The sequence below is a fragment of the Lycorma delicatula genome, chromosome 9 (genome assembly GCF_047948215.1).
Source record: "Lycorma delicatula isolate Av1 chromosome 9, ASM4794821v1, whole genome shotgun sequence".
In the NCBI taxonomy this organism is placed as follows: Eukaryota; Metazoa; Arthropoda; class Insecta; order Hemiptera; family Fulgoridae; genus Lycorma; species Lycorma delicatula.
The window spans coordinates 66,217,686-66,242,805 of NC_134463.1; the positions used below are offsets into that span (position 1 = coordinate 66,217,686).

At 30.0% G+C, this 25,120-nt stretch overlaps 1 protein-coding gene across 1 annotated transcript in view; it reads left to right on the plus strand.

The window, feature by feature from the left end:
* Window positions 1-25,120, plus strand: part of LOC142330114 (juxtaposed with another zinc finger protein 1) — a 35,814-nt gene that overhangs the window by 3,643 nt on the left and 7,051 nt on the right. Inside the window, exons 2-4 of the mRNA XM_075375190.1 lie at window positions 17,083-17,262; window positions 21,183-21,291; window positions 24,114-24,260. Coding sequence (XP_075231305.1) covers window positions 17,083-17,262; window positions 21,183-21,291; window positions 24,114-24,260 — 436 coding nt within the window. The remainder of the gene's footprint in view (window positions 1-17,082; window positions 17,263-21,182; window positions 21,292-24,113; window positions 24,261-25,120) is intronic.

Below are 25,120 nucleotides of genomic sequence, written 5' to 3' on the forward strand. Positions count from 1 at the left end.
CCAATTACATTATTGCTTCATCTACGGAATCTAAAAATAATAGAAATACAAATACATAGAAACTTTAATGTTACTGAATGTATGTAATGAATTCAATGTTTATTCAGTAGTTAAAATCAGTTCTACACTGATTTGGCATTTCATAAAAAAAAAAATATTTAAAATTCTTGACTACCCAGTTTAAGTTTGCATTTCTGCAAACTTATGTATGAAATACATATAATTATGATTATTGTGTTCTAAAATTTAATGTGATTGAATAAAATGAATAAAAAAGTATTTTATTCAGATTAGAATATAAAAATTAGTTATATCATGAATTCTAGGTGTGATATTTCATAGAAAATAAAATATAACTGCTCCAACATTTGCCTGCAGGAATCAAGGAAAATCTAATGCAAATGTAATTATTTTCATGTGGAAATCTAAGAATTTTTAATCTACTAAAACTCAGTCTATATAAATCATATTTACCAGAACCAAACAAACGATTTACCACAAATTTTTTTAAATTTATTCTTATTTATTTTTTTATAGTAATTCCAAAATATATTATATTTAAGTAGTGAATATATATATACTCATAATTAATATTTAATGATGATGATTTGGTTAATGATTAAAACATTCTAAGAGAAACAGTAAAGTTTGATCTTGTTACAGAGATAATTATTTGGCAATTAAACATTTTTCATGAATAATAATTTATTTAGAACATAAAAATCAGCCAGTTCAAAAAATCTGTGCATTATTATTTGTTATAGGTTATTCTTTAATGAAAGAATTTTAAACATAGCATGACATAAACAAAAGTGTAACTGTTTAAAACTTACATGGGTATACAACAACTTTGCATTACAGGGTACATACAACATTATTGTTTTCATCAGCATTACGTATAAACTTAAGGAAATGTAGTAAGTCTAAAACAGTATGATTAAACACTTTTATCAGTTTTTTTCTATTATTTTTTTTTAATCCCTTTAATTAAATTTAATAATAATTCATTCTAATCTATTGAAGTCTGTATACAACCATTACAAACCACCAAAATCTCCAGTCTTTAGTTATTTGGGTGGGAGAAGAAAATTAGTTGGTTTTCCTTAGAAAAAAACTAGACATTTTTTTGGTGTTTGGAAATCCTGCCCAAATCTCAGTCAGGCATGGCATTTTTCACATGCTACAAAATTCTATTTCCATATCTCGTGCACAAGCTTCAAACTTATGTGGCAATATCAAGAAAAAAAAAGAATTGATTGATTAAAATAATTAAATTACTACTAAAATTATGGGAATTTTTTTTTAAAAAACCTGAAATTTAAAATATGTTGGGTTCTGAATAAGATCGTAAATTGGTATCCATGCAAAACTTGATTTTAACAAAATCTGAAATATCTCATGAGAGTAGCATCCTAGAAATTTAAGGTTGTAAAGTAAGAATAAACTACTTACAGCTGCAGCAAAATTTAATAAAATTGTTCTGTAGACAACAAAATTAAAGTATATCTAGTAGAGTTTTGCTGTTAACATTTTCTTTGTTGATAATGATCATGGCAGTCTGTGTTTTTAAAAAAAATGTTCCACTATGCACTTACAAGAAGTTATTGAGATAACAATTATGCACAACTAATTTCTAGGTAAACCATAGCAGAAAGAAAAAAATAAGTCTAAATTTATGAAGAATATATTATGCTTTGAAATATGCTAATATGTGGCTCATTAATGCAATTATTATTTAAATGATTGTACTCATTACTGTAGCAGTATTTAGTCCTTTGGTGTCTATCCTGTGCATTATATTACTATCACAGTATTTGTATTTACCATTGAAAAACTAATTATTATAATTTGAATTATACTTTTTTAAAAATGTGTCTGAATCCTGTTTTTTTTTTTTTAATTTACTAACTTTAAAATTATATTTTAAAGCTTATTTTAACATACAACAGCATTATAGATATTTATTCATTAGTTACTTCTGTTTTTTATTCCTTTGGTTATCTTATACTGAAAGAAATAATTAAATCATAACTTTGATTTTATAAAGATTTAAACATTTTTCTATTTTAATGTTATACCCTTGGTAATCATTCATATCCAGGTTATGCATGGTATGAACACTGTTTTACATATTATGTTATGTGCATATTTTACTGGTAATTTCAGAAAATGTGGCATATGGTTTATTGCTTTATTGAGTTTGAATAGTTTTGATATTCTTAAATTAATAAATAATCAAGAAAAAATGTAACAGCTTGAAATTATTTTGAGGTGCAAATGATATTTTTGTTTAAAATAATAAAGTTAATGTTAACTATAAAAAATTGTCATGTTAATCATATGTTTATGCGTTATAATTTCATGTACAGAACAATAATTTAGTGCCTTTCTTATATATTGCTGGTATTTATACTTAATTTATTCATAAATGAAAAAGGAACCAATTTTATGCATGATCTAATGCATAAAAATCTAACTTGGTAATTTTTAAGGCTTGACTTTACAGATAACAGAAATACTTGTAATAAAATTTTAATTATATTATTTTATAAAATAAAATTGATTTCTGTTTATTTGAAAAGCTATTTATATTTACAACAAAGCTATGATAAGTACTTTCGATTTTGTTTATGTAAAAGCTAAGGTAAGTTGGTAAGTATTTACAATCTTATGGTAGACTAAAGTTTTCAACCTTGAAATGAGGAAACTTGTTATAGAGAAATAATCTCACAGAAATTTGTGAAACTCATTCTTTTAGAACAATTAAGTTACTAACATTATAGAAATATTCAGGAAAAACTTAACAAATGTTTGCATTGTGCATTTATGAAGCAATACATTTTACATATCAGCGCTCCTACAATTTTTTTAGTTCTTTATTTCAGTATAGTATGGCTTTCTAATATTTATATTCTTCTAATAAAAAAAAATAATTTAAAGAGAGGAAAAAATAATATTTGATTTAACAGAATTAGTTCCATTCGACTAACCAGCATTTTGAGTTCTGTCTGTCTGGGAATTTCTCAATAACTTGAGCAAATTGATAATAACAGATTGAAATTAAATTTTACAAAATTAAAAATTTACTTTTGGTTTCAAGCTAAAGAAATATACATGACAGGTTTTGTGATTATCACTTTTCATTTTTTGATGGTTATTTTTCACAGCTTTCTGGAATTAAAAGATTGGAACTCAGCAAAATATGGATACACATCTTCATACCAACCTAAGAGTAGAAATGGAGTGACTTTTTTTTTGTACATTATAAAATGATATCATATCTGGCTAGGATTTCATCTGGACTTAAGGATGAAAGACAAAGTTATAATTTACTTCCTTCTCATCATGCTACCATTAATAATAAAAAATACTTTTCAAGTTTGTTTTAAATTTCCTGGTCTGATGTAAAGGTCTAGCAAAATTTTACGTAGTTTTCTGGGTGAAAAGTTAAGTTTTCTAAATTGTAATTGTTTGGCTTTGAACAAAAGAATATTTCTGAAAGGAAAGCTATTGTTTGAAATAGCTAAGTGTTTTTTTAATTTTTTTACTTTCAGATTACTTGTTTTTATTTAGACTAAAAAGGAAGTAGTTTTTTTTTTTAATTTCTACAGTTTTATACAAAGTTTATTGCAGATGCAGAACCCAACTTTCTCATTAAAATCAGAAAAATGTGCAGGTATAAAGGAAGTATTTTAAAATTAAAAAAAAAATTATTTAAACAATTTTTCATAAATTTAAAGGTTGGAAAATGGGTGTTATCTTTTAGCAAATTTATTAGTTTGGCAGAAGGATGTTTTTGCTTATTTTTCTTTTAATATATTAGTTGATAAAAAAAAATTGCACTAGAGAAAAATCTTGTTTAAACTTAAATTATTGGTGATATTTTCAAGAAAATAAAAATGATTCACATTAAATAAATGGCAGGGATGTGCTGCTAGAAATAATTTTATTTTAAAAATAAACACTATAAGAAATAAAATATGGTAAAAATTAATAAAAAGATGCAATAACCATTTGTAATGCTATTTTATATATAAAATGAGCCAAAATAAATTATTACTACACAGCAATCCATATTAATTGATAATGTGCCAAAATACTCATATTGGAGCATGTAAATGTAAGACCACTTACAAGTACGTGTGGTAACATGCTTACCTGCTATACCAAATATCCCAGGTATGATTCCCTTGTTATGATATGGAAGTATTATGTATAACAAATCAGCCTCAATGTAGTTATCAATAACCTCAGTAGTTGATGCAACTTAAAATTAATAAATTTAAAAAGATGTTGTGTAAATCCATTTTCATTTTCCCACAACTTCTTGCAGCAGGTATTTGAAATTATACCTAATGTTAACACCAATTGAAATGTAAGCACAGTTTATTTAATACCTAAATTTGGTATATTTATTTTAAAAGCTATTAATAAGGAAATACTGTACCATTTTATATTTTTTATTACTTAATCAGATATTTCTACTTTTTTCAGTAGTAAGAAAATATATATTAATTACTACTATTTATTATTAATTTATGTATTATTTATTCTGTTATAAGGAACAGTCAGAACAAAAATATGACTGTCAAAATAAAGTTGATTTGCTAGCCATTAAATATGGACTTGAAAGTATACATATAAACCAACCTGAGGAAGTTATCTTGGTTACAGAATTACATATATCATAAAATTAATTTTTCAAGATTATTGACTATTGTGCTGTGCCAATTAATAACTGTAGATGTAATTTGATAATAACAACTAAGATAAGCTACTTCTACGGGTGTTCAACGTAAAAGAGGCCCCACTTAGTTTAAGTCTATAAATAATAGTTTATTGACAAAGCTTAATAACAATAATTAACAGGTGTTGAAAGTGATGTCCATACACTTCTATACACTTGTCAACATGTTTGGCTATGTTACTGGCTACCCTTGTTAGCCGTACCTTACCTATTTCTTGGATGGCATTGGTAATTTATTGTCAGTTCCAGCAAGGTATGTGGATTGCTCCTAAAAACAATCTCTCTTTTTTCCTGTTTAGCCTCCGGTAACTACCGTTTAGATAATTTTTCAGAGGATGAATGAGGATGATATGTATGAGTGTAAATGAAGTGTAGTCTTGTACATTCTCAGTTCGACCATTCCTGAGATGTGTGGTTAATTGAAACCCAACCACCAAAGAAAACACCGGTATCCACGATCTAGTATTCAAATCTGTGTAAAAATAACTGGCTTTACTAGGACTTGAACGCTGTAACTCTCGACTTTCCAAATCAGCTGATTTGGGAAGACGCGTTAACCACTTGACCAACCTGATGGGTACCTAAAAACAATCTGTTTTAAATAATCTCACAGAAAGAAATCTGGATTACTCAAATAAGGGGATTTTGGTGGCTACAATCCTTTAGAAATGATTCTTCCATCGAAAAAAACTAATAGCATCTCCATAGTAGAACGAGCTGTATGGTAAGTGGCACTTTCCTGTTGCAACCAACAGTCATGATCATCCTGTTGCAGTAAGGCTATGAACAGCTGTATAATTTCTTGGTATATGGCAGCATCTGCACTTTTCTCAAAAAACAAGAGGTTAATTATTCATCACCTTGAAACTACACACAATAAGCCTATTTATTGTGGATGTAGGAGCAATTTAGAGAAAATATGTGGGTTTTCAGTACTCCAACCCCAGCAGTTCTGATTATTAACATAGCTATCAAAGGTGAAACCAAGCTTCATCTATGAATAACACTTGGATCTAAAGCTTAATGTTGTCTCTAATGAAGTTCTTGAATCGTTGACAGTAGGGGATTCTTTTAGCATAATCAGCATTAGTTAGCTTATAGAAAACCTGCATTCAATACAGATATTTCAGCATTCTCCTCACTGCAGCTGGGCTGAACCTAATAAAATGTTCTTTTCCTGTTTTAGTTCCTGCAAAGATTTATGAGATCTTGTAATTGCCACTTTAATGCCCTGCAAGACCTGTGTCATTAAAACTGATCTTTGTCGGGCACTGTTGTGGTCTAACATTGAACCAGTTTCATGAAATTTTTTAAAGTAATTTCTAAATGACAGTTTTCACTAGTGCTTCCTTTTCAAATTTCTCTTTGAACTTTCGCCGAAACACAACGTGAGATTTCATTTCAAAATAAATTTCCATTACAAACACATGATCTTCAACAATTAACCGTATTTTAATAAAAAACAACATGCAATTATGTTCAAAAGCCATTGCTTGACACAGATTGACAGTACTCAAATGTGCAGGTAATAAACCGTCCTCCCCACTCCATCGCCAGTCGTACCATCATCTTCCATATTACTTAACTCATCTCACATCAATATATACATTTTAACAAAAATATGCATTTAGTATTAACTACTGAGTGATGGGGCCTCTTTTACATTGAATACTCTGTATAAGCACACAGTTACAGTGTACAGCTCATTCATATTTTTACATACTGATATAAGTCAATATCAAATACATTTCAGGAACTTTTCTATCTGGGGATGTTATCATTGGTTGTGGGTACTTTTTTATTTTGAGAACACAGACTATTAGTTATCTCCTGGTTTGGTGGTTGGTCCTTATGCAATCTTAGATTGATTATTATTGAGATATTCTGATTAATTGTATTCCATAGTAGTTATAATTTACCAGTAACAATGGTATTCAAATCAGTTTAAAGCAACCATAATTTTAATTGAATTTGAACCAGAGATTTGAAAGGACAGCTGATTGGCATTGACATTAACCAATTGTGAGTATTTTTATTTAATCCAAAGTCTAAGAATGATACTAATTTAAACCATTGTTAGTATAAATGAAAATATATACCAACATGGTACATATGGAAATAAAATAATGTTTGTAATGTCTACTATCCTCTTTTTGCACCAAAATTTAGACTATGTTTTTTTTACAATCATGGTATTTTTTTTTGACAATTAGTGAATACTTGACAGAACTCACTTTAGTGTTACTTTCAGCATATATGTTGATAAATATTTTTCAAAAAATTTATGTAACCAAGCATCTAGCTTATTGCCAATAATTATCAAAAAGAATTGGAGTGGTTCTAAATTTACTTTTTCCTTCAAAGCTTTTTACAAAAATAGTGATAGTATATGCGGTCTGTTCAGAAAATAACCAAACTTTATGTTTCTAAATTTTATTATTAATTTTACAGATTATTGGTCTTTCTCCCCTTCAAAGTACTGCCCTCCCCTAATCACACACTTTTCCCAGCAGTGTTTCCACTTTGCAAAGCAGTCCTGGATAGCTTCATTTGAAATGGCTCTTAAGGACCATGATGAATTTGCTTTAATGTCATCAATAGTCTCAAAACGGCATCCTTCATCACTGATTTTAATTTCGGAAGTAAGAAAAAATTGCAAGGAGCCAGAGCTGGTGAGTAGGGAGCTTAAGCGAGGACGGTCATCTGATTTTTGGCACAAAACTAATGAACTGACAAAGCTGAGTGTATGGGCACATTGTCGTGGTGAAGGAACCTTGAGTTGCCTCACCACAACTCTGGTCTCTTTTTGCAGATTTTTTCATGTAACCATTGTAAAACATCTTGATAGTATGTAAGATTCACTGTTTCACCCCGAGGCAAGAATTTAAAATGCACAATTCCATTGAAATCGAAAAAACAGAGAACACTACTTTGATATTGGGTCAAGACTAATGTGCTTTCTTGGGGCATGGAGTTCCTTTGCCAATCAATTGTGATGTGATGTCATAGTCGTAAATGCAGGTTTGTCTCCTGTTATTGTTTGCATAAATGTTTCTTCATCATTGCCTTGTTAAAGAAGTTGCCAACAAATGTCCAATCGATGATCTTTCTGCAGTTTGGTCACACTGATACACAAAATATTTTTTTAATGTTTTTGTAAGTGTGATACCATTTCTTGAATTGCTTTCTTGCGTACATTACAGATCTGTAAATACAAATTTTTTATCACTTAGTTTTAAATAAATTATGCTTCAAAAATAATTAAGGGGAAATATAGTTAAAATGTGTCAAATTTATCGTTTTGCATGGCCATAACTGTGTTAGAAAGATTTTGCTAATGCTTTTCTTTTATAAATAGCCTCAGGCATATCCCGAATTAATGTCCAACAGTAATCGGCTAGCATGTTAGTATTCCATTTCCCTTTACAGTGGCTTTTGATCACCAAAATGTCTCGGTGGAAACGTTCACTGTGTTCATCACTTACGCCTCTTGAAGTTGTCCAGGAAAAAATCCAGATGTGAGTGAAGGAAGTGTATTTTCAAAGATGTATTACATCTCATAGCTCTGTATGAAGTAAAAATTAACAATATCGTGGTAATTGTCGGATTTTTTTCTGCCAATAAAACTTTTGCAAACGTCTTTAAATGAAGCCCAAGCTGCACTTTCTACATTATTTAACATTGAGTTAAATACATGATCTTTGATCAACTCTCTTATTTGAGAACCAACTTATTCTTATATGAGGAGGATTCCTTCTTTGATTTTTCCATCACTTACTTCAGAAATTTCTGCTTGATTTCCAAAAATCCAGGACTGTCCTTCTTCATTGCTTTTACAAAATTTTTCATTAGTCCTAGCTTGATATTGAGAAGGGTTAAAAATATTTTCTTTTGGTACAACCAAGAGCTCATGAATAATATTTTTCCCATTTGGAGATAAGTTGTCTCATTTCTTCCACTCTTTGGTAACATAATGTTTATCCCTAGCTCGGCTGTCCCATTTGCAAAGAAAACACATGTACTTAGTATAGCCTAACTGCATGACTAACAAAATATCTATAACTTTCAAATAACCACATATGTTCCAGCTATGTTTTTTATAATTTATTTTTTCAAGAACGTCTTTTATCACATCGTATGTCTTTTTCAAATTAATTCCATAAGCGATTGGTATCAAAGTACATTTGTTACTGTTGTTTAGTAGAACCACTTTTAAACTATACTTGGACGAATCTATGAAAAGGTGCCAGTCCTCAGGTTTATGAACTTGTCCTAAGTGCAACATAAGCTCATCAATATTTGTGCAATAAACCAAACTATTTTCATCAATAAAGTACAGAGAAAGTTCTTTTTGTTGGCTTCAAAAGCCCAAAATTTTTGTATTTTTTTGAAGTAAATTCCAACCTTGCAGTCTTGATCCTAACAGTTCAGCTGGATTTTATGATAAATTTAAATTCCTAACCAAGTCATTTAATTCACCTTGTGATGTAAGATGTGGCTTGTTGGAAGATAATTCAAAATCAAAGGCATTGTTGTCTTCAGTACTGCCTGAATCTTCATCGCTGCTTTTAAAACATACATTCACAGGTGGCTCAGGAACTGGAATAATTTCACTGTGAGGTGTAGGCCTGATTGCAGATTGCAGTGAAGGATATTTTACAGTATGTTTAGCTTTTTTAGAAATTTCAGAAACATGTTAAACAAAAGTAACAATTGTTTACATGATCCTTTGGTTCACCCCAAACCAAATGGCAAAGTCTTCCATGTACCTTTAGCTGTTCACTTAAATATTCAGAACAATTAGTGCATGCTATATGAGGAGCCCACGTCTTACCTTGATCATCAATTTTACACTGAAAGTACAAATGATATGCTTTTTTGATTAAAGGTGAAATGATTTTTCTATTGATTTTACGGTAAACTCACCACATACATAACAAAAGGCATCCACATCATTTACACAATTTTGAGGCATTATGACACTGCACTGTTAACAAACTTAAGACGGCAATAAGACTGAACAAAATTAATGTGTTTGTAAATCCAGTGCGTAATACAAACAACACAGCTGTGTTTTCAGCTACATGTTTTGACCTGCGCAGACATGATTAATCTTGTCCATGAAGGCTCATTCTTCAGTATATTAGATGTGACTTGTAGGTGTGATGTCAAAATATGTGACTATGATGTGATTTAATTCTTTGTCTAGAATTGTTTATTTATAGCTTACAAATTATGTTAACAAAGTTAAACAATAAAAAATGAGCTAACAAAATACAATATAGAAGCTTAAAATGCTAACTATACGTTGAAAAATGAAAAAAATCTTTTAATTAAGATTTAAACATTTTTCAAAAATGGTGGTTGATAGAAAGATTCTGAGTTCATATTTGTTTTCAGCATCAAAAAGCAGATCAAAATCATGTATTGTATGTTAGGAAACAAAAATTATGTTTATCAGGGTCATCAAACAGAAAAAAATTTACTGTAACTAAATGCATGTTCAATTTTTCAATCAAAATGTCATGGTTGATTCATTTGATATGCTAATCTCTTCTGCAAGTTCTCTGACAGTCAATCTGCGATTTTCATGCACCAGATCTTTGATTTTCTGAATGTGGGTGTGAGCTGAAGTTGAAGGCCTTTCTGGTTGAGGGTCATCTTCACTCTTCTGAAAGTTCTCTGACAGTCAATCTGCGATTTTCATGCACTAGATCTTTGATTTTCTGAAGGTGGGTGTGAGCTGAAGTTGAAGGCCTTCCTGGTTGAGGGTCATCTTCAATTGACTGACGATTACTTTTAAATTGTTAAAACTATTCATAAAATTGCGTACAACCCAGAGCATCATCTCCGTAAGCTTGTTTCAGAAGTTGAAACCTTTTTGTGAATGTTTTCCCCAGTTTCACTCAGGACAATTTTACATTGTGTCGTTGCTCCTGAAAGTCAAAACTCGCATATTATAAAATCACTACTAACACTTAAACACGTTGCACTCAAATAATAACACAAACTACACAAGATATCAACAATCCAAGAACATGGGTTACAGAAGAGGTTATGCAGGACACAGTGCTGCCAACTGCACATCACTAAATATCTCTGTTAGTGTGTTATTGAAAATATTTGGTTATTTTCTGAACAGACCTTGTAGAGATAGTATGTGGATTATTTCACCATCATTTTAATTTAGGATATCAGGATTGTGTTCTATTAGGACACGCAAAATAAAGTGTGGGTATAATAGTTTTGAAAAAATAGATTCAGCAGCTTAAAAAAGAAACCTACAAGCAGTGTGCAAAGAATCTGTAAGCTTTAAAATAGTGAAACTGTTTGAGCTGCAATTACTAAGCATCAGTGTCATTTAATTCATCATTAGGCAGCATGTCTACAGATCCATCATTCAAGTGTTCATAGGATATTGTCTCCAGATATATGTTACCAGACATCAGTTCCTGGCTGATCTACAACTTGTACAGATGTACAAGTTGTACATCAGCCAGAAAATTTAACCTAACACCTGTAAAAAAATGTTTAAAAAGATAAACAAACATTATAAGATCATTAACAACTTATAGATCTCAAATGAAGTTTATTTTAATCTAAATGACTACTCTTTCAATAAGAAAAATGTTTGTTATCGGGCCTAAAATATTCTACTAAATTACACCACCATCTGTTACATACTATCAAAAGATACTGTGTGATGAGCTCCATTGAATGGCATAATAAGCCCTTATTTTTTTGAGGGTAAGAATATCTTTGCGACTACTGGTATAGGTACTCATTATATCGAAGTGTTAGAAACTTTTATTTCTGAAAAACTTCACACTTCCACAAATTATGATTACAAATGACAGGATTCAGTAAGATGAATCAGTATCCATGGCATTCTATACCATCCCAACCCCGTAGGGGAAGACACCCACCTTGTGACATTACCGGTCGCCACACCACTCCCTCTGTTCCAAGCCCTGAGGGGCTTTACCGAAGGTCATCTTTAGACCCTCTAACTGATTACATCTCACAGTCATCAGCCAGGCCTTGGTCAGGATGCCACCAATGTAAATGCCTTGGCAGACATTTGCATCAGTAAAATATATATCAAATTTTGCCTTCACGTAGGCTTCAAACAGACATCTTTACATCCAGCCTAACATGATTCCCTCAAATTAACTGACTAAAAACCGCAGAAGCGCGAACCCTGCACCTAGTACAGATTTGACAACACCGTTCATAATTATGAATACCTCAGAAAATGAACAAGTTTAAAGTTATATCAGTGCTACACTCATACCAATCAAAATTATATCTTACGCAATGTAGAAATTCAGACCTACACCCAAATAAGTCAACCAATTTAGGTCATCTAATTAGGGGAATATAACCTCATTCTAGTTCGCGCAGGAGCCAGGGACAAACCCCACACCCCCACTCGGTACCATCATGGTGTCTAGTGTGGCATTACCAAGTCACGATCAGGACCATCACTGGTGGAGGAAGCCACACCCCCAGTCACATGGGTTAACATACCTCAGCAGCACAGCCACTCCCACCAGCGGGAGCCCCAAATCAAATCACAAACAATTTTTTTTTTTTTGTCTTCAGTCATTTGACTGGTTTGATGCAGCTCTCCAAGATTCCCTATCTAGTGCTAGTCGTTTCATTTCAGTATACCCTCTACATCCTACATCCCCAACAATTTGTCACAAACAATAATATTGGTGTACTATAATATTAATATTATATAATTGTATAATTATTTAAATTTTGTCAGGCGACAGAACTGTCAAGCCTCCATCAATATACTATAATATTAATATAATATATTGGTATAGAGTATACCAATATTAATATAATATTGGTATTGTTTATTGTTTGTGCATTGACGATGCCAATGTGCTTACTTCTAACCAATCCAATGCCTAAGCTAGGGTTCCACCTAGTCACCCGGGATCCTACCACGATCAAGTATCTTGATTAAACTCCCTCTGCAGATCTACACACTGCAAGGGCATGAAGAAAACCAGCCACTATAGACCACTCCTTGTGGATCATCCAGTTAATATGGAGATCCAGAAAGGAATCTATTCTCTCAAGTCTCGAACAGCTCGTGAACGTTCAACCTCATATCAGGGACAGACGTAGAGGACGTAGTCCACTCTATCATCAGACCTTGTATCCATGGCAGTTGTACACTAACTATTTGATGATCATATTATTTCAAAATATGGTATCATTTTTTGGGTTCCAAGAACTTCTGATTTAACAGCATGCAACTTCTTGTTGTGGGGTTACCTAAAGGAAAGTGCACTGCAATCAACAAACGAAAAGTCAATATACACAAGTCAACATTCATATTATAACACAGCATAAAACAATACAATATGCAACTCTGAGAATGGAGATATATGTTCACCTTCAAGATGTCATTTTCAAAAAATTAATTTGGGTGTGATTTTCTTAAATAACATATTTTTCATAATAAATGTGATAAATTTTTATGAAATTATGAGATGAAATTTGTTATTAAATATTATTTTATCAAAAATATTTATTCCTCAAAATTTCTTGAGATATGTATAATTATTTAAATTCTGTCAGGCAACAGAACTGTCAATCTTCCATCTCCATTCATCGGTTTTCAGTCGCCGTACTTCCCTTCCATAACTTTCTTTTTCCACCCTCTGTATTTATGGGGGTGTAATTTCTCTTATACCCTTCATTTTTTTTATAAAAAATACTTTTCAGTATTCTTTTACTCTTGACATTTTTTTTTTAAATGGTCCAGCTCAGCCCTGAAGCTAAGCTGAAATTATATACATATGTGTGTGTGTGTGTCTCTGATTTATTCTAATACAGTTGTCTAATTTATTCTATTCTATGTAGCTGTAAAATCCCTTTGTATAGTGTTTCTGGTACTAAAATTTGTACAATTTTCTGTAAATATTTTTATTTTTGGGTATCCAGTTCCAATTCTGTTGATCCTGTTCATGTTTCAAGTGAACTTTAAGTTCATTTGAAGTCCAGGAACTTTAATATGAAGAGTCCATCAAATCTCTATACAAGGAAGATCAAGGATTTTTCTGTTGAAGTTTTCATGTCTTACCTGAGAACATCCAACTTGTTAGATGGTAGACACTTGCCTTTATTCTTACCTACTTGAGGCTGTGATTTACTGGTTATCTAAACAAATATATTTTCAGTATTTCTAGATATTTAATAGTTGTATAAATGCACTCATCAAAATTAAGTAACCAGCCATGTACGGTCCTCTTTTTTTCAACATAGGCTTGGGACCAGTTTTTGGTAGAGTTATCATTGATTAGCATGATGATAAAATGCAATGAAAGGTTTTGTAAAATAATTAAAACCAATTTTTAGTTACATGGAAAATGCTTTCAAAAATCTTTTGAAGCAATTCTAAGGAAGGTAAATAACTTTCTGCAGGTCTTAAGAATGTTTTGCCTCTCTAGACAGGGACAATTAATACAGTTGCCTATAATACCATAAATAATAGGTCCAGAGATATCATACATTAAAATACCAAGCCATTTTTAATTATTATTAAAAAAATCCATAATGCAGCACTTTTAATGATCTTATAAGTTTTATATTGTTTACTATATGTTTCATTATATTTAATAATTTATGACTAAATTGAATTTGTACCCTTTTTACTAAATCTCTTTTTAATTTAATTTTGTGATTATGCCTACACTTTTTATTGCTTTCCAATTTGAATGTTGTTAGTAATTTTCAAATAATGTAAAGCATATTAGTATGTGGCGTTCATATTCTGTTGTTTAGCTCTTTTATGCATATTCATTTCTACTTGCAGAATATTATAGATATAAAAATGTAATTACATATTTCAGTGAGGTATAGGAAAACCAGTAATAAAAATTAAAATAGATCGTGGATACCGGTGTTCTTTGGTGGTTGGGTTTCAATTAACCACTCATCTCAGGAATGGTCGAACTGAGAATGTACAAGACTACACTTCATTTACACTCATACATATCATCCTCATTCATCCTCTGAAAAATTATCTAAACGGTAGTTACCGGAGGCTAAACAGGAAAAAGAAAGAAAAGTAATAAAAATTTGTTTGTTAACAATAAAAAATAAATTTTAGATAAAAAATAAATTTAGTTCTAAAAAACGTTTTGCTTTTTAACAAAACCATATGCGAAAACTGTTTTCATGCTGTATGATAAATTTTGCTAAGTTTCAACTTTCTCTGATATAATGTCTTTTCTAGTTCATTCAGAAGAGAAAATATATAGCTCTTATACACTTGATCCATCTCATCTTTTATTCTAATCTTTACCCTTTGGTAGTAAAGAAGTTAAAGACACACTCTTACTAATAATAGTTTAGTACTCTATAATAGCTTAAAATGAGTAAAAATAATATTTACATAAGCAATTTATAGAAAAAATGAAATAGCTACCTTTATAAAACCAAAATGTCATTTTGTAAAAAAGAGAACAGAAGAAAAATGTTATCTCTTAAAAAAACAGTTAAGAGATTTTATTACTCAATAAAATTTCATCCATTCTTCTTTATACAACTACAGATTAGGCATATTACCAATTCCAGTTTCTGACCACCTTTCTCTCAGTCAACCCAACATTTCTTGTGGCTTTCTCATAAGTGTATAATGGAAATCGATTGCCCAACACATACTCAAGTTTTCGAAACCACATATTTCTACATTTTTCTATTTTCTTCCCTAAAACCGACTTTCTGCTTAAATAAATTATTATTTCACTTCTAATATGATGATTCTTTCAGAAATATACTTGTACTGATACGGAAGTGCATTCTAGTTGCTTTTTTTTAATAATATATCTCTAAGGCCTTCCTTTTTTCACCAATGTTACATTAATGCAGCCAAAAAAACCTTTGATTGTAAAATTTAGAAACCTTTTATAATCGAATTATGATCATGTTCATAAGTTATATGATAGACTACATATACTTAATAACAAATTTGTTCCAATAGTTTGTTTTGAAATAATATCTTCATTGTCAGTGGATTTTACCCTTAAGTAGTATAACTTACATTATAAATAATTATATTGACCCTGTTACAATGTAACATTACTCCACTGCAATATGACAAATTGACTAAGATTAGATTTAATGAAAAATAGGGAACGACTTATTTTGCAATTCCTACCCAAAGAGAGGTTTCACAGAAGTAGAGAATTGCTATCCCGGTGAATTGCCATAAAGACACACTGAAGAAACCTAGGCAACAGCTAACACAATTTCTCATGGCACTAAGGAGAAAAGATATAAAGGATGTGGAAAAACAGATAGAGGCAATCTTCTAAAGAGGAACTGTCTCTGATCAAGGTAGACAGATTGATTGTACCTGTATATTGACTAGGCACTGTATTGTCAAGTGTAGTCAGTCAGTTAATAGAGAATTTGATAATCATTGAGTGCCTTGCAGTTTTAAATGGAGAAGAATAAAAACAAAAAGAAAAAACCACAATTTAAAAAAAAAGAAGAGTTTTAAGACTTAGTGCATTTTATGTGTGATTGATAAGGATGTATTACAACCGCCCCCATTATATTCACTTTAAATTGTATGTTGCTTTTATTGTTAGATTTTCTCTTAAAAATTTATTTTCATGTTTAAGTATAGATTTTAATTCAGAACAGGAGTCTTTTAATGCACTCTGATGATAAGTATGCACGTGTCTATTATACCCAAATTCAGTTAACATATTTTTATACCTGAAGAAATCTTTAAATTTCATAAGAAATTAGCACTTGCCTAGTTTCCGAGTAAAAGAAATTAATATTTTTATTGCTTCATTTACTTATTATTATTGGGTTTTATTTTTTATTTTCATTGTATCAGTGAAGTATGGCATTTTATTAAAACTTCATCAATTATCTTTGTGTTATTTCAACAGTTAACAATCTATAATGATATAAGCACTGTATTTTAACTACCGTTTAAACATCAGATAGTTTTTACAGTGGTTTAAAAATAGTAGGTTGGCCTTCTTCTACAAAAAACATATGATAATAGATATTTTAATTACTGTGTTTGAAATGTGGTTGATACATATCCCATGTTGTGATAACTGATGCTATAAATATGACTTTTATCACAACTTTTAATTTATGGTAGATTTATTTCTTCTTTGTCAGCACACTTCCTTATTTCTGGTATTTCAGTAAAAGGCTCTTAAAAGTCTCTTCAATCATGGCATGCTGTAAGTATATTTAGTTCTCTAATGTATATATATAAATTAAGACAAAAAAAAAATATTTCTAGCAATGTAATTATTTGAACAATAATTATGTTACAGACTATGATCCTCATGTAATTGAACAAAAAGAGCAGCAGCAACCTCCGTGTCTTCCACTTAGTTATGTACTCAGGTTTTTCACAGAAGCTACTCGTAAAGATGTGGTGGATGTTAAGCCAAAGGTTAAACTCACACCTGTGTATAGGCCTTCTTCAATCACACAGACTGTTACACCAAATGGTGTGTATTTTGCAGTTTTACTTTTATTCATGTATTTTTATAATGCATTTATTACTTACGCTCTGGAGGTTTTCCAATTTATTCTAATTGGTTGAACCAGTTTTTAAATCATGATTAGCTTGATGAGTGTAATGAATTAACGTCAAGAAATGATTTCACATGGAAACATTTTTGGATTGTGCCTAAACACTTTTAAGTCTCAAAAGACAGATGGCTAACTGTGGGTTAAGAATTATGGTTATTGTTGATAGGCCACTAGCTAAATTACAGACTCTGTAATTAAAATGATATTATTGCTGGATTAGTTACTTTTATGAATGTAACCCTGAATTATGAATGATGGATGACAGATTTTCTCCCTTATCCATTACTAAATGTAAATTTAATAAAAATAAGCTTAATTATGGTACAAAAAGCAATAGTTTTGTCTAACAACAAATTGTAATAATGAAAGAATAATTCATTCTATTTCCGTGATTGATAGAGAATTGTATCAAAAATTGATCAGAAACTCATTAAATTTAGACAGAATCCTAAAAATTTGACCTATTTTGACCACATCATCACCCAAAATAATAACCAGTTCTGGATGCTTTGTTTAAATCTACAATAAAGTACGGCATAACATATGCAGTCAAGAAGAATGAGACAGATATGCAGTAATTATCTATAAGGAATGTATTAGGAGATCACTGGATGACATGATATCCACACATTAACAAGACAATGACAAAGGACTCTATATGTGTCTTGCTCGGAAGACTTCTATGACATTATAATAACTTAAATATGATGTACCTAACTGTCAACCACTCTTTCTGTTAACTGCAAGCAAACAGTGTTTCAGAAAATGTCATAATTAAAATTGATAATCTACTTGATAAAGGGCTGGTGGAATGCAACTAATTACTTCTTACTCTTTTATTGAAATTTCCTAGATAAAAATCCAGATCTTTCAAGGCATTTATGGTTTATTTAATAAATGTCTGTCCATTCACACCCATACACTAAAGCTTTAACTTATTTAGTGAATAATTTACCTGAAAAGTTTTCTAAATGTCAGGTAACATTTTATAAAATCCATATAGCAGCATTTCTCTTTCACTAACAAGTGTCAACTGGTGTGAGAAAGCTTTACCTGTCAAACTTCAGCAGCCAGTAAATAAGATAAATGTTTTTACTATCCCTTTTCTACGATTATTTTACTAATGGAAAATGTTATCTTTTATTATCTGCTAGTTTCAGCAATAAGAAAACATGATCTCATTCACATCAGAAACCATTAATGTACGATTCATTTCACCAACATAAGAAATGAAAGAAAGGTATTATTTTTACAGGCTTTTTTGTTTTGTATCCATTCTGAAGAATGTGAAAGCACTTGAATCTTTTTTCATTTGTCAATCTTTTGACTGGTTTGATGCTATGCTCCATTTCTTTCTATCCTGTAGTAATCCTTTTTAACCTTGCTTTAATGTTATTTCCTGCATCCTCAGTTATCTTTATATAAAATCCAATATTTCCAATATTTTTTTCTAGTTTTCCTATCTTCCACTTTTCATTATGTAAAGTACCATAGAATTATAAATATTTTTACGAATATCTTTCTTATTTTAGATTTTTATTTAGTGCAGTCTTTCTTTCTACATAAAAGCTTTCTTTCTTAGTTCAGTTAGCTTAGAGATAACCTCTACTTTACTTCAAGCATTTTTTAATGTTACTCTCTAAATACTAAATAACTATTTAGGAAAATTCTGTATTTCTGATGTATCGTTTTTTTTTCTTAACATAATATTTAATTTTTATTATATTCCTGCCAAACTTAATTATTTTTGATTTGTTGTTGTTTGCTTTTATACTTAATTATCTTCTAGCAGTAAATCATTTTTATTCAGAATTTCTTCCAATTAATTTTTGGTTCCTCTCAAAAGGACAATGTCATTGTCAAACCTTAATATTCTGATTTTTTTTCTTCTATGATAGAGAAGTTGCTCGTTTGTTAGATTTACCTTATACATACATATAGCTGAAGCTACATTCTTGATTACTCTTTTCTAAATCAGAGTTTGCCTTACTTTACCTTAAACATTTATCGACAGTACCTGATTCTTGCACAGATTATGTTTCAATGTTTTCTCCCTTCATTCTGTGTTACCAAATGCCTTCTCTGACCTATAAATGCTGTGTAGGTGATTTTATTCTTGTGAAACTTGCCTTCCTAAGACTGAGGGCTAGAATGATCTCCCTGACAGCTGTGCTCTTTCTGAAAGTGAATTCATCTTCATCTAGTATACCTTTTTCCGTACATTCACTACTTTTACCCCTCCTCTTAGCCCAACCATGAACAGGATACAGAAAAGTGTAAAAAAGAGGAAAACAGCATTTACAAAATAGTGTACTGTTTACAGATGAAGTGATCAATTGGGATGAGACAGAGGAGGAAGTAAGTAATTTTTAATGTATTGAATAATTGGGTTAAAAAATGTAAAATAGAATTTAAAAAGAAGATAATGTTACAAGTGAGATATGAAGAAACCAGTTAAATTAATGTAATAAAGTGTTAGGGAAGTAAAAGAATTTATTTATTTGAGAACTGTCTTTTTCTCAAATGATATAGAAAACAAGAGAAAGTACAAAAGACTATTAGTTTTTTCAGAGTATAAGAAATTTAATCTGGGTTGACGGTCATGCATCAACACAGGAAAATTGATATAGCACATAATTTCTCCTGATATTTTCACTCATAATAAAAAGACTGGTTGGGAAAAGGAAAGATTGAGTAAAGGCTTCGGTCTGCAAGGACAGAGTTCAAGAGAAGTTTAGGGTAGGGAAGAATATATAACAAAAAATGATATAGTGAGAGGACAGTGTAATTGGATTGTTTGCTTGACTGATTTTTAATGTTAAATATTGTGTTTTGGGTACATGTCGGGCATGGTAGAGAAAAAGTACAGCAGAAAATGTTATATTTCATTGAGGGATACAGAAGACCACAGCGTAGACCAAGAATAAAATGGTTGAATGCAGAGTTTGGAAAAGTGAAGAGTAGATTCAGATGTATGATTTGAGTAATAGAGGAGAGGTGGTTATTGACTCAGAGATATCTATATAATAGATAGTACCTTTTGAAAGCCCAACCTCAGTAAACTTGGCAGAGTAAATTCTGATGATAACAGTATTTACATACAAATTTTAACTGCAGTATTTATTGTTTGTTCCAAAAATTACTGCAGTAGGTCAAACTAGTAACTTTTTATTGGCTGGTTATAAAACATTTAAATGCTTGCTTAATACTTACAGTACTCAGAAAAGGATTGATTTTATATTTTTAATGTGTCATTGACTTCTATGGTTATTATTAGCCACTAAAAAATTGCAGCTGCATGCATAGAACTGCACCCAAAATCTTGAACTAGGTGATTGTAGGAATCAGTTTATTAAATGTAAATTTTGATCACATCCTTTAACTTCCAGGATACTACTCCCTGAAAAAGATGTAAAACCACAACTTTTAAGTGGTTATAGATTAGTGTGTTACATAAAACACAAGAAACTATATTACTGTGATTAATTATAATTATGTTAAAATGATGAAGATTCATTAGCAGGTAGGAATCTGAAATTTGTGTATCATTTGCATTATATTAAAACAATATTTTGTCAACAGAAAAGATAAATAGTTTTGTAAATTTTCCAACACTAGATGTTGTTTATTGTTCAGTAACTTATTATATACTTTTTGACTCTGTAGTCTTAAAACTATACAGTCAAAATTGACAAGCAATTCTGCATAGTTCATCAAGACATTGACTATTGATTTCTGAGGTTACGTTAGACATTGTTTATTTTCTTCTTCATCAATAACAGTATTGTTGATATTTTATTGCTTTTGTTATATGTAGCATTAAAATTGTTTAAAGGGAGTGAAGTTGATGAAGATGAAGTTGTTAGTGATTTTGAAGATAGTAATGATTCATGGACAACTCCTGAAGAATTCAGTTCAGAATTCATCTTGCGTCATGGCAGCAAGTGAGTTTGGTTGTTACTGTGATTGTTTAAATGTATAGCTTCTTTTACTAACATTAAATAAAAAATTCTTCATTACTCCATATACAACATTTTCTGGTTTAGCAATCAAGTAATTTTCCATAAGGCCTAGTAAATTATTATTTATTTAATACCTTCATATTTTAAATCTACTAGTATTTCATGTACATGGACTTTAACTACTTTTATTTATAATTTTATAATTGATTGTCCTTTTTTTATGTTACTGCTCTCTCAAGCCATTACCATGGTTTCCCTTGATTCATTCATGCAATTGCTAAAGAGTTCCTTCTCATTTATCCTTGGAGTTGCACATGTGTATAATTTTTTCCCCAAAAAAATTTCATTTATACTGTTCTGAAGTAATAAAATGATGTACAGTAGTAATAAACAATTATGAAGCTTACCTCCTTTTATACATATTGGTAAAGATATTATGTTTTTAGAGATTTGTCTTCATCGGTTCCTTTTTTTATAAATGCAGATAATATATTAATGTAATAATGCATAGTTACATGAATACTTTAAATTATTTTTAAAATATTCCTACATTGTGTTTATATTCAAATCTCCAGGGCAGAATGGTAGCATCTCTGACTTTCTTCTGGAGATTCTGAGTGTAAGTACTAGTCAGGCATATCATTTTTCATACAGTAAAAAAATTCAGTATCATTATCAGTAACTTATTAGATGTTAGTCTGTCATCCTGTACAAATAAAATATCTGATGAAAAGTGAATTTTATGTATATATAGAATTTTATCACATTTACAGAATTTTATTCATCTTACTTAATATTTTTAATTGATGTTTAATGGATATTTATTAACTGGGGAACTCAAATAGAGCTTGAAAATGTGTTATTCCTGTTTAACATATGCAGAATGAGGTAAGTTGTATACTTATAATTTATTGCATTGGTTTATTCTTCACTTAATCATTTAACTAACTAGCTGGCCAGTTGGTTTAGATGTCAGCGTACTGGGTTTTCATCCAACTGTCATGAGTTCACTCAGTGGTGGCTTGTAGTTAAAATTAGTGAGGGTGCTGCTCCAGAAAAATTTTTTCTGGGCCTTTTCAAGGTCATGGTTAAAGTTTTCTGTAAAATAAAAAAACCGAAAAAAAATGAACCAAATATAATAGCTGGAATCAGGATAATAGTCTAATTCTACACTTTATCATATTCAAGAATATGGGACACAGTTTTTAAGGACATTGTGCTTCTGAATGAAAGGCCAAGATGGAAAAAAAAAATTATTCTAATACTCTTCCCAAGTCCACAAATTCTACTTTTGTCAGTTATACATTTGTTGGCCTGTATTTAGTCTTATAACTCTGGACCTCGTTGACTGATTCCCTTAAACTTGGTAGACAGGTACTACCTTTGGCAGGAAGAATGTATTAAATTTCTGGGAAAAGGGGTGGGGCACATTAAAAATCTTTACCGAGACACTTTAGCAAAAAAGATATTCTTATAAAAGGTGATTTTTTTTTTATCAAAATCACAAATGAGAAAGTATTTTTATTTAATATTCACCCCTTTTCAAAAAAAAAAGACTAATAATTAAGACTGATATTTTTCTTTTTTAGCCATATCTTGCTTTAGAAAAGGAGTTTTTTGTGTCTATATTTACTACATCAATAGCTCTTCAAACCACTTTTATTGTCATCAGCTCCAGTGGTCTGTAATAAAAAGTATTTTTTTAATTTTTGAAAAATTCTCTAAGAATTTATTTAAATTTAAAACCATCTTGCAAGTTACCAATTAATTAAAAATATAAAAATCTTAATTTTTTTGATAAATTCTCTTTGGTATTCACTGAAAAAGAATTAACCAAATTACAACTTTATTTACAATTATAGCTGTATCTTTATATGTTTTAAACAATTTTAAAAAGTTCTTTTCTTCTTCTTTTTTATCACCACTTAGAATTATTTTCTTAGGAATTAATTTTATCTGAATGCTTCTCATTGAGTATGGGAGCACCCCAAAATGAATTTTTTTCATTTTTCAAAAACACAACACAGTAGTCTCACTGTTCAACTTTCATTAAGTCCTCCAAATGAATAGAAATAATCAGTTTTTTTTTTGTATTTATTTATTTAACCATATGTTACAAAATTAGAAACAAATATTTTTCCATTAAAAATGTGAAAAAAAGGAATTAATTTATCATAAAGATACAAATTGAACTTAAAATTATTGAAAATGAATTGTGTAACTTGACTGGCATAGGCTAGAAATTCATTGCCATCTTTTTTTAACTGTTTAACAAAAGATATTTTAGATTTTTGTTAAAAATGTAAAAAACAAAAGGTAAAGTTTCTTTTTTTTAACTTAAACAATTATTATATATTCATTTTTTAACGTGTTTCTGCTATTTTAATAAACGTTTTCTTTAGTTAATAGAAAATTAGTAATATATAATGCATTTATATATATATAGATTATTAGGATCATAAACTTATTCTTCATCCATTTACTTTCCTTATATGAATGTTTATTGAAAAACTAGTGAATGTCGTAGAACTTTAAGTGTAATCTTGGCTGATTTGAAGTTCTGTACTTATAAGAGTATGTTATAAGAATAATATGTCTTATACGAGTATGTATAGATAACTAGAGTTTAAAGGTTCAATTTTTGACTTGTAATATGCTATGGCTTCAAATACTATGTCAAAAGTACTTCTATGGATGATTTTGTTTATGTAGTGGATACTCAGTACTGTGTCTGTGAGAGTTCATATCTCATGCATCTATTTGTTTATACTTATAGACAATTTTTTTTGTTCAATTTTTTTCAGAATGGTAACTTCAAATTCTTCTGGTGCAAATGGGGTTGTAAATACTGATAAACCATTTGCATGTCCAGTACCTGGTTGTAAGAAACGTTATAAAAATGTTAATGGAATAAAGTATCATTCTAAGAATGGACACAAAAATGATGGAAGGTATTTTCATATTTTCTTTTAATCGTAGACGTAGTGGATTTGAATAAGTTCATAGTATAAATAAAGTCCATCTATTATGGATCAGTAATGTTATGTAGCTCTTCTATTTCAGTTCCAAAAAAAAGAATGGAAAATTGAGAACAAAATTACTTTTCTTGACCAACTGAAAGTGAATTTTTACTTTCTTGTCTATTTAGTTATAATGTAGAGCTACATTATGTAGAGCTAGTTATAATGCAGTATACTATCTAAGGAAAAGAAAGCTAATTGAGTCAGATTTTGCATGTTGGGTTTTTGTGAATCTAGATTTTTTATGATTTCCTCTAACCAAACAACACAATTATAGCAATGAAAAATTCCAAAAGAATGTATGTTGGCTAGTTGTTGTGGCTAAAGTTGTATGTTGGCCAATTCTTTACTACTGGAATAAAAAAATTTCACAGAAAGGAGTTACAAGTGCCTAAATTTAGCTGGGAATTATGTTGAAAATTAGCATTGGTTTTCATTGTCATTGAATAAGTAATCATTTTTCTAGAGTATTTGTTTCTAATTATTGAACAACCTTCCTATAATTTTCCACTGAGTACCTGTTTCTATTGGGAACAATTTTCTTGAGTCAAAACCGTTTTGGAATATGTTCAAACATTTTATTTATATATATATATATATATATATATATAGAGAGAGAGAGAGAGAGAGAGAGAGAGAGAGAGCACAACTTGTGGAATTCTGAATTATCCAGTGTGGAAAATTTCTTTCCGTAATCAAGTTGAGACAGAATATGTATAATGTGTTGTTTCACATCTTCATTAATTTGGTGCTTTACTCTGACTATCCCAGTCTTTTTTCTTTAGTCTGAA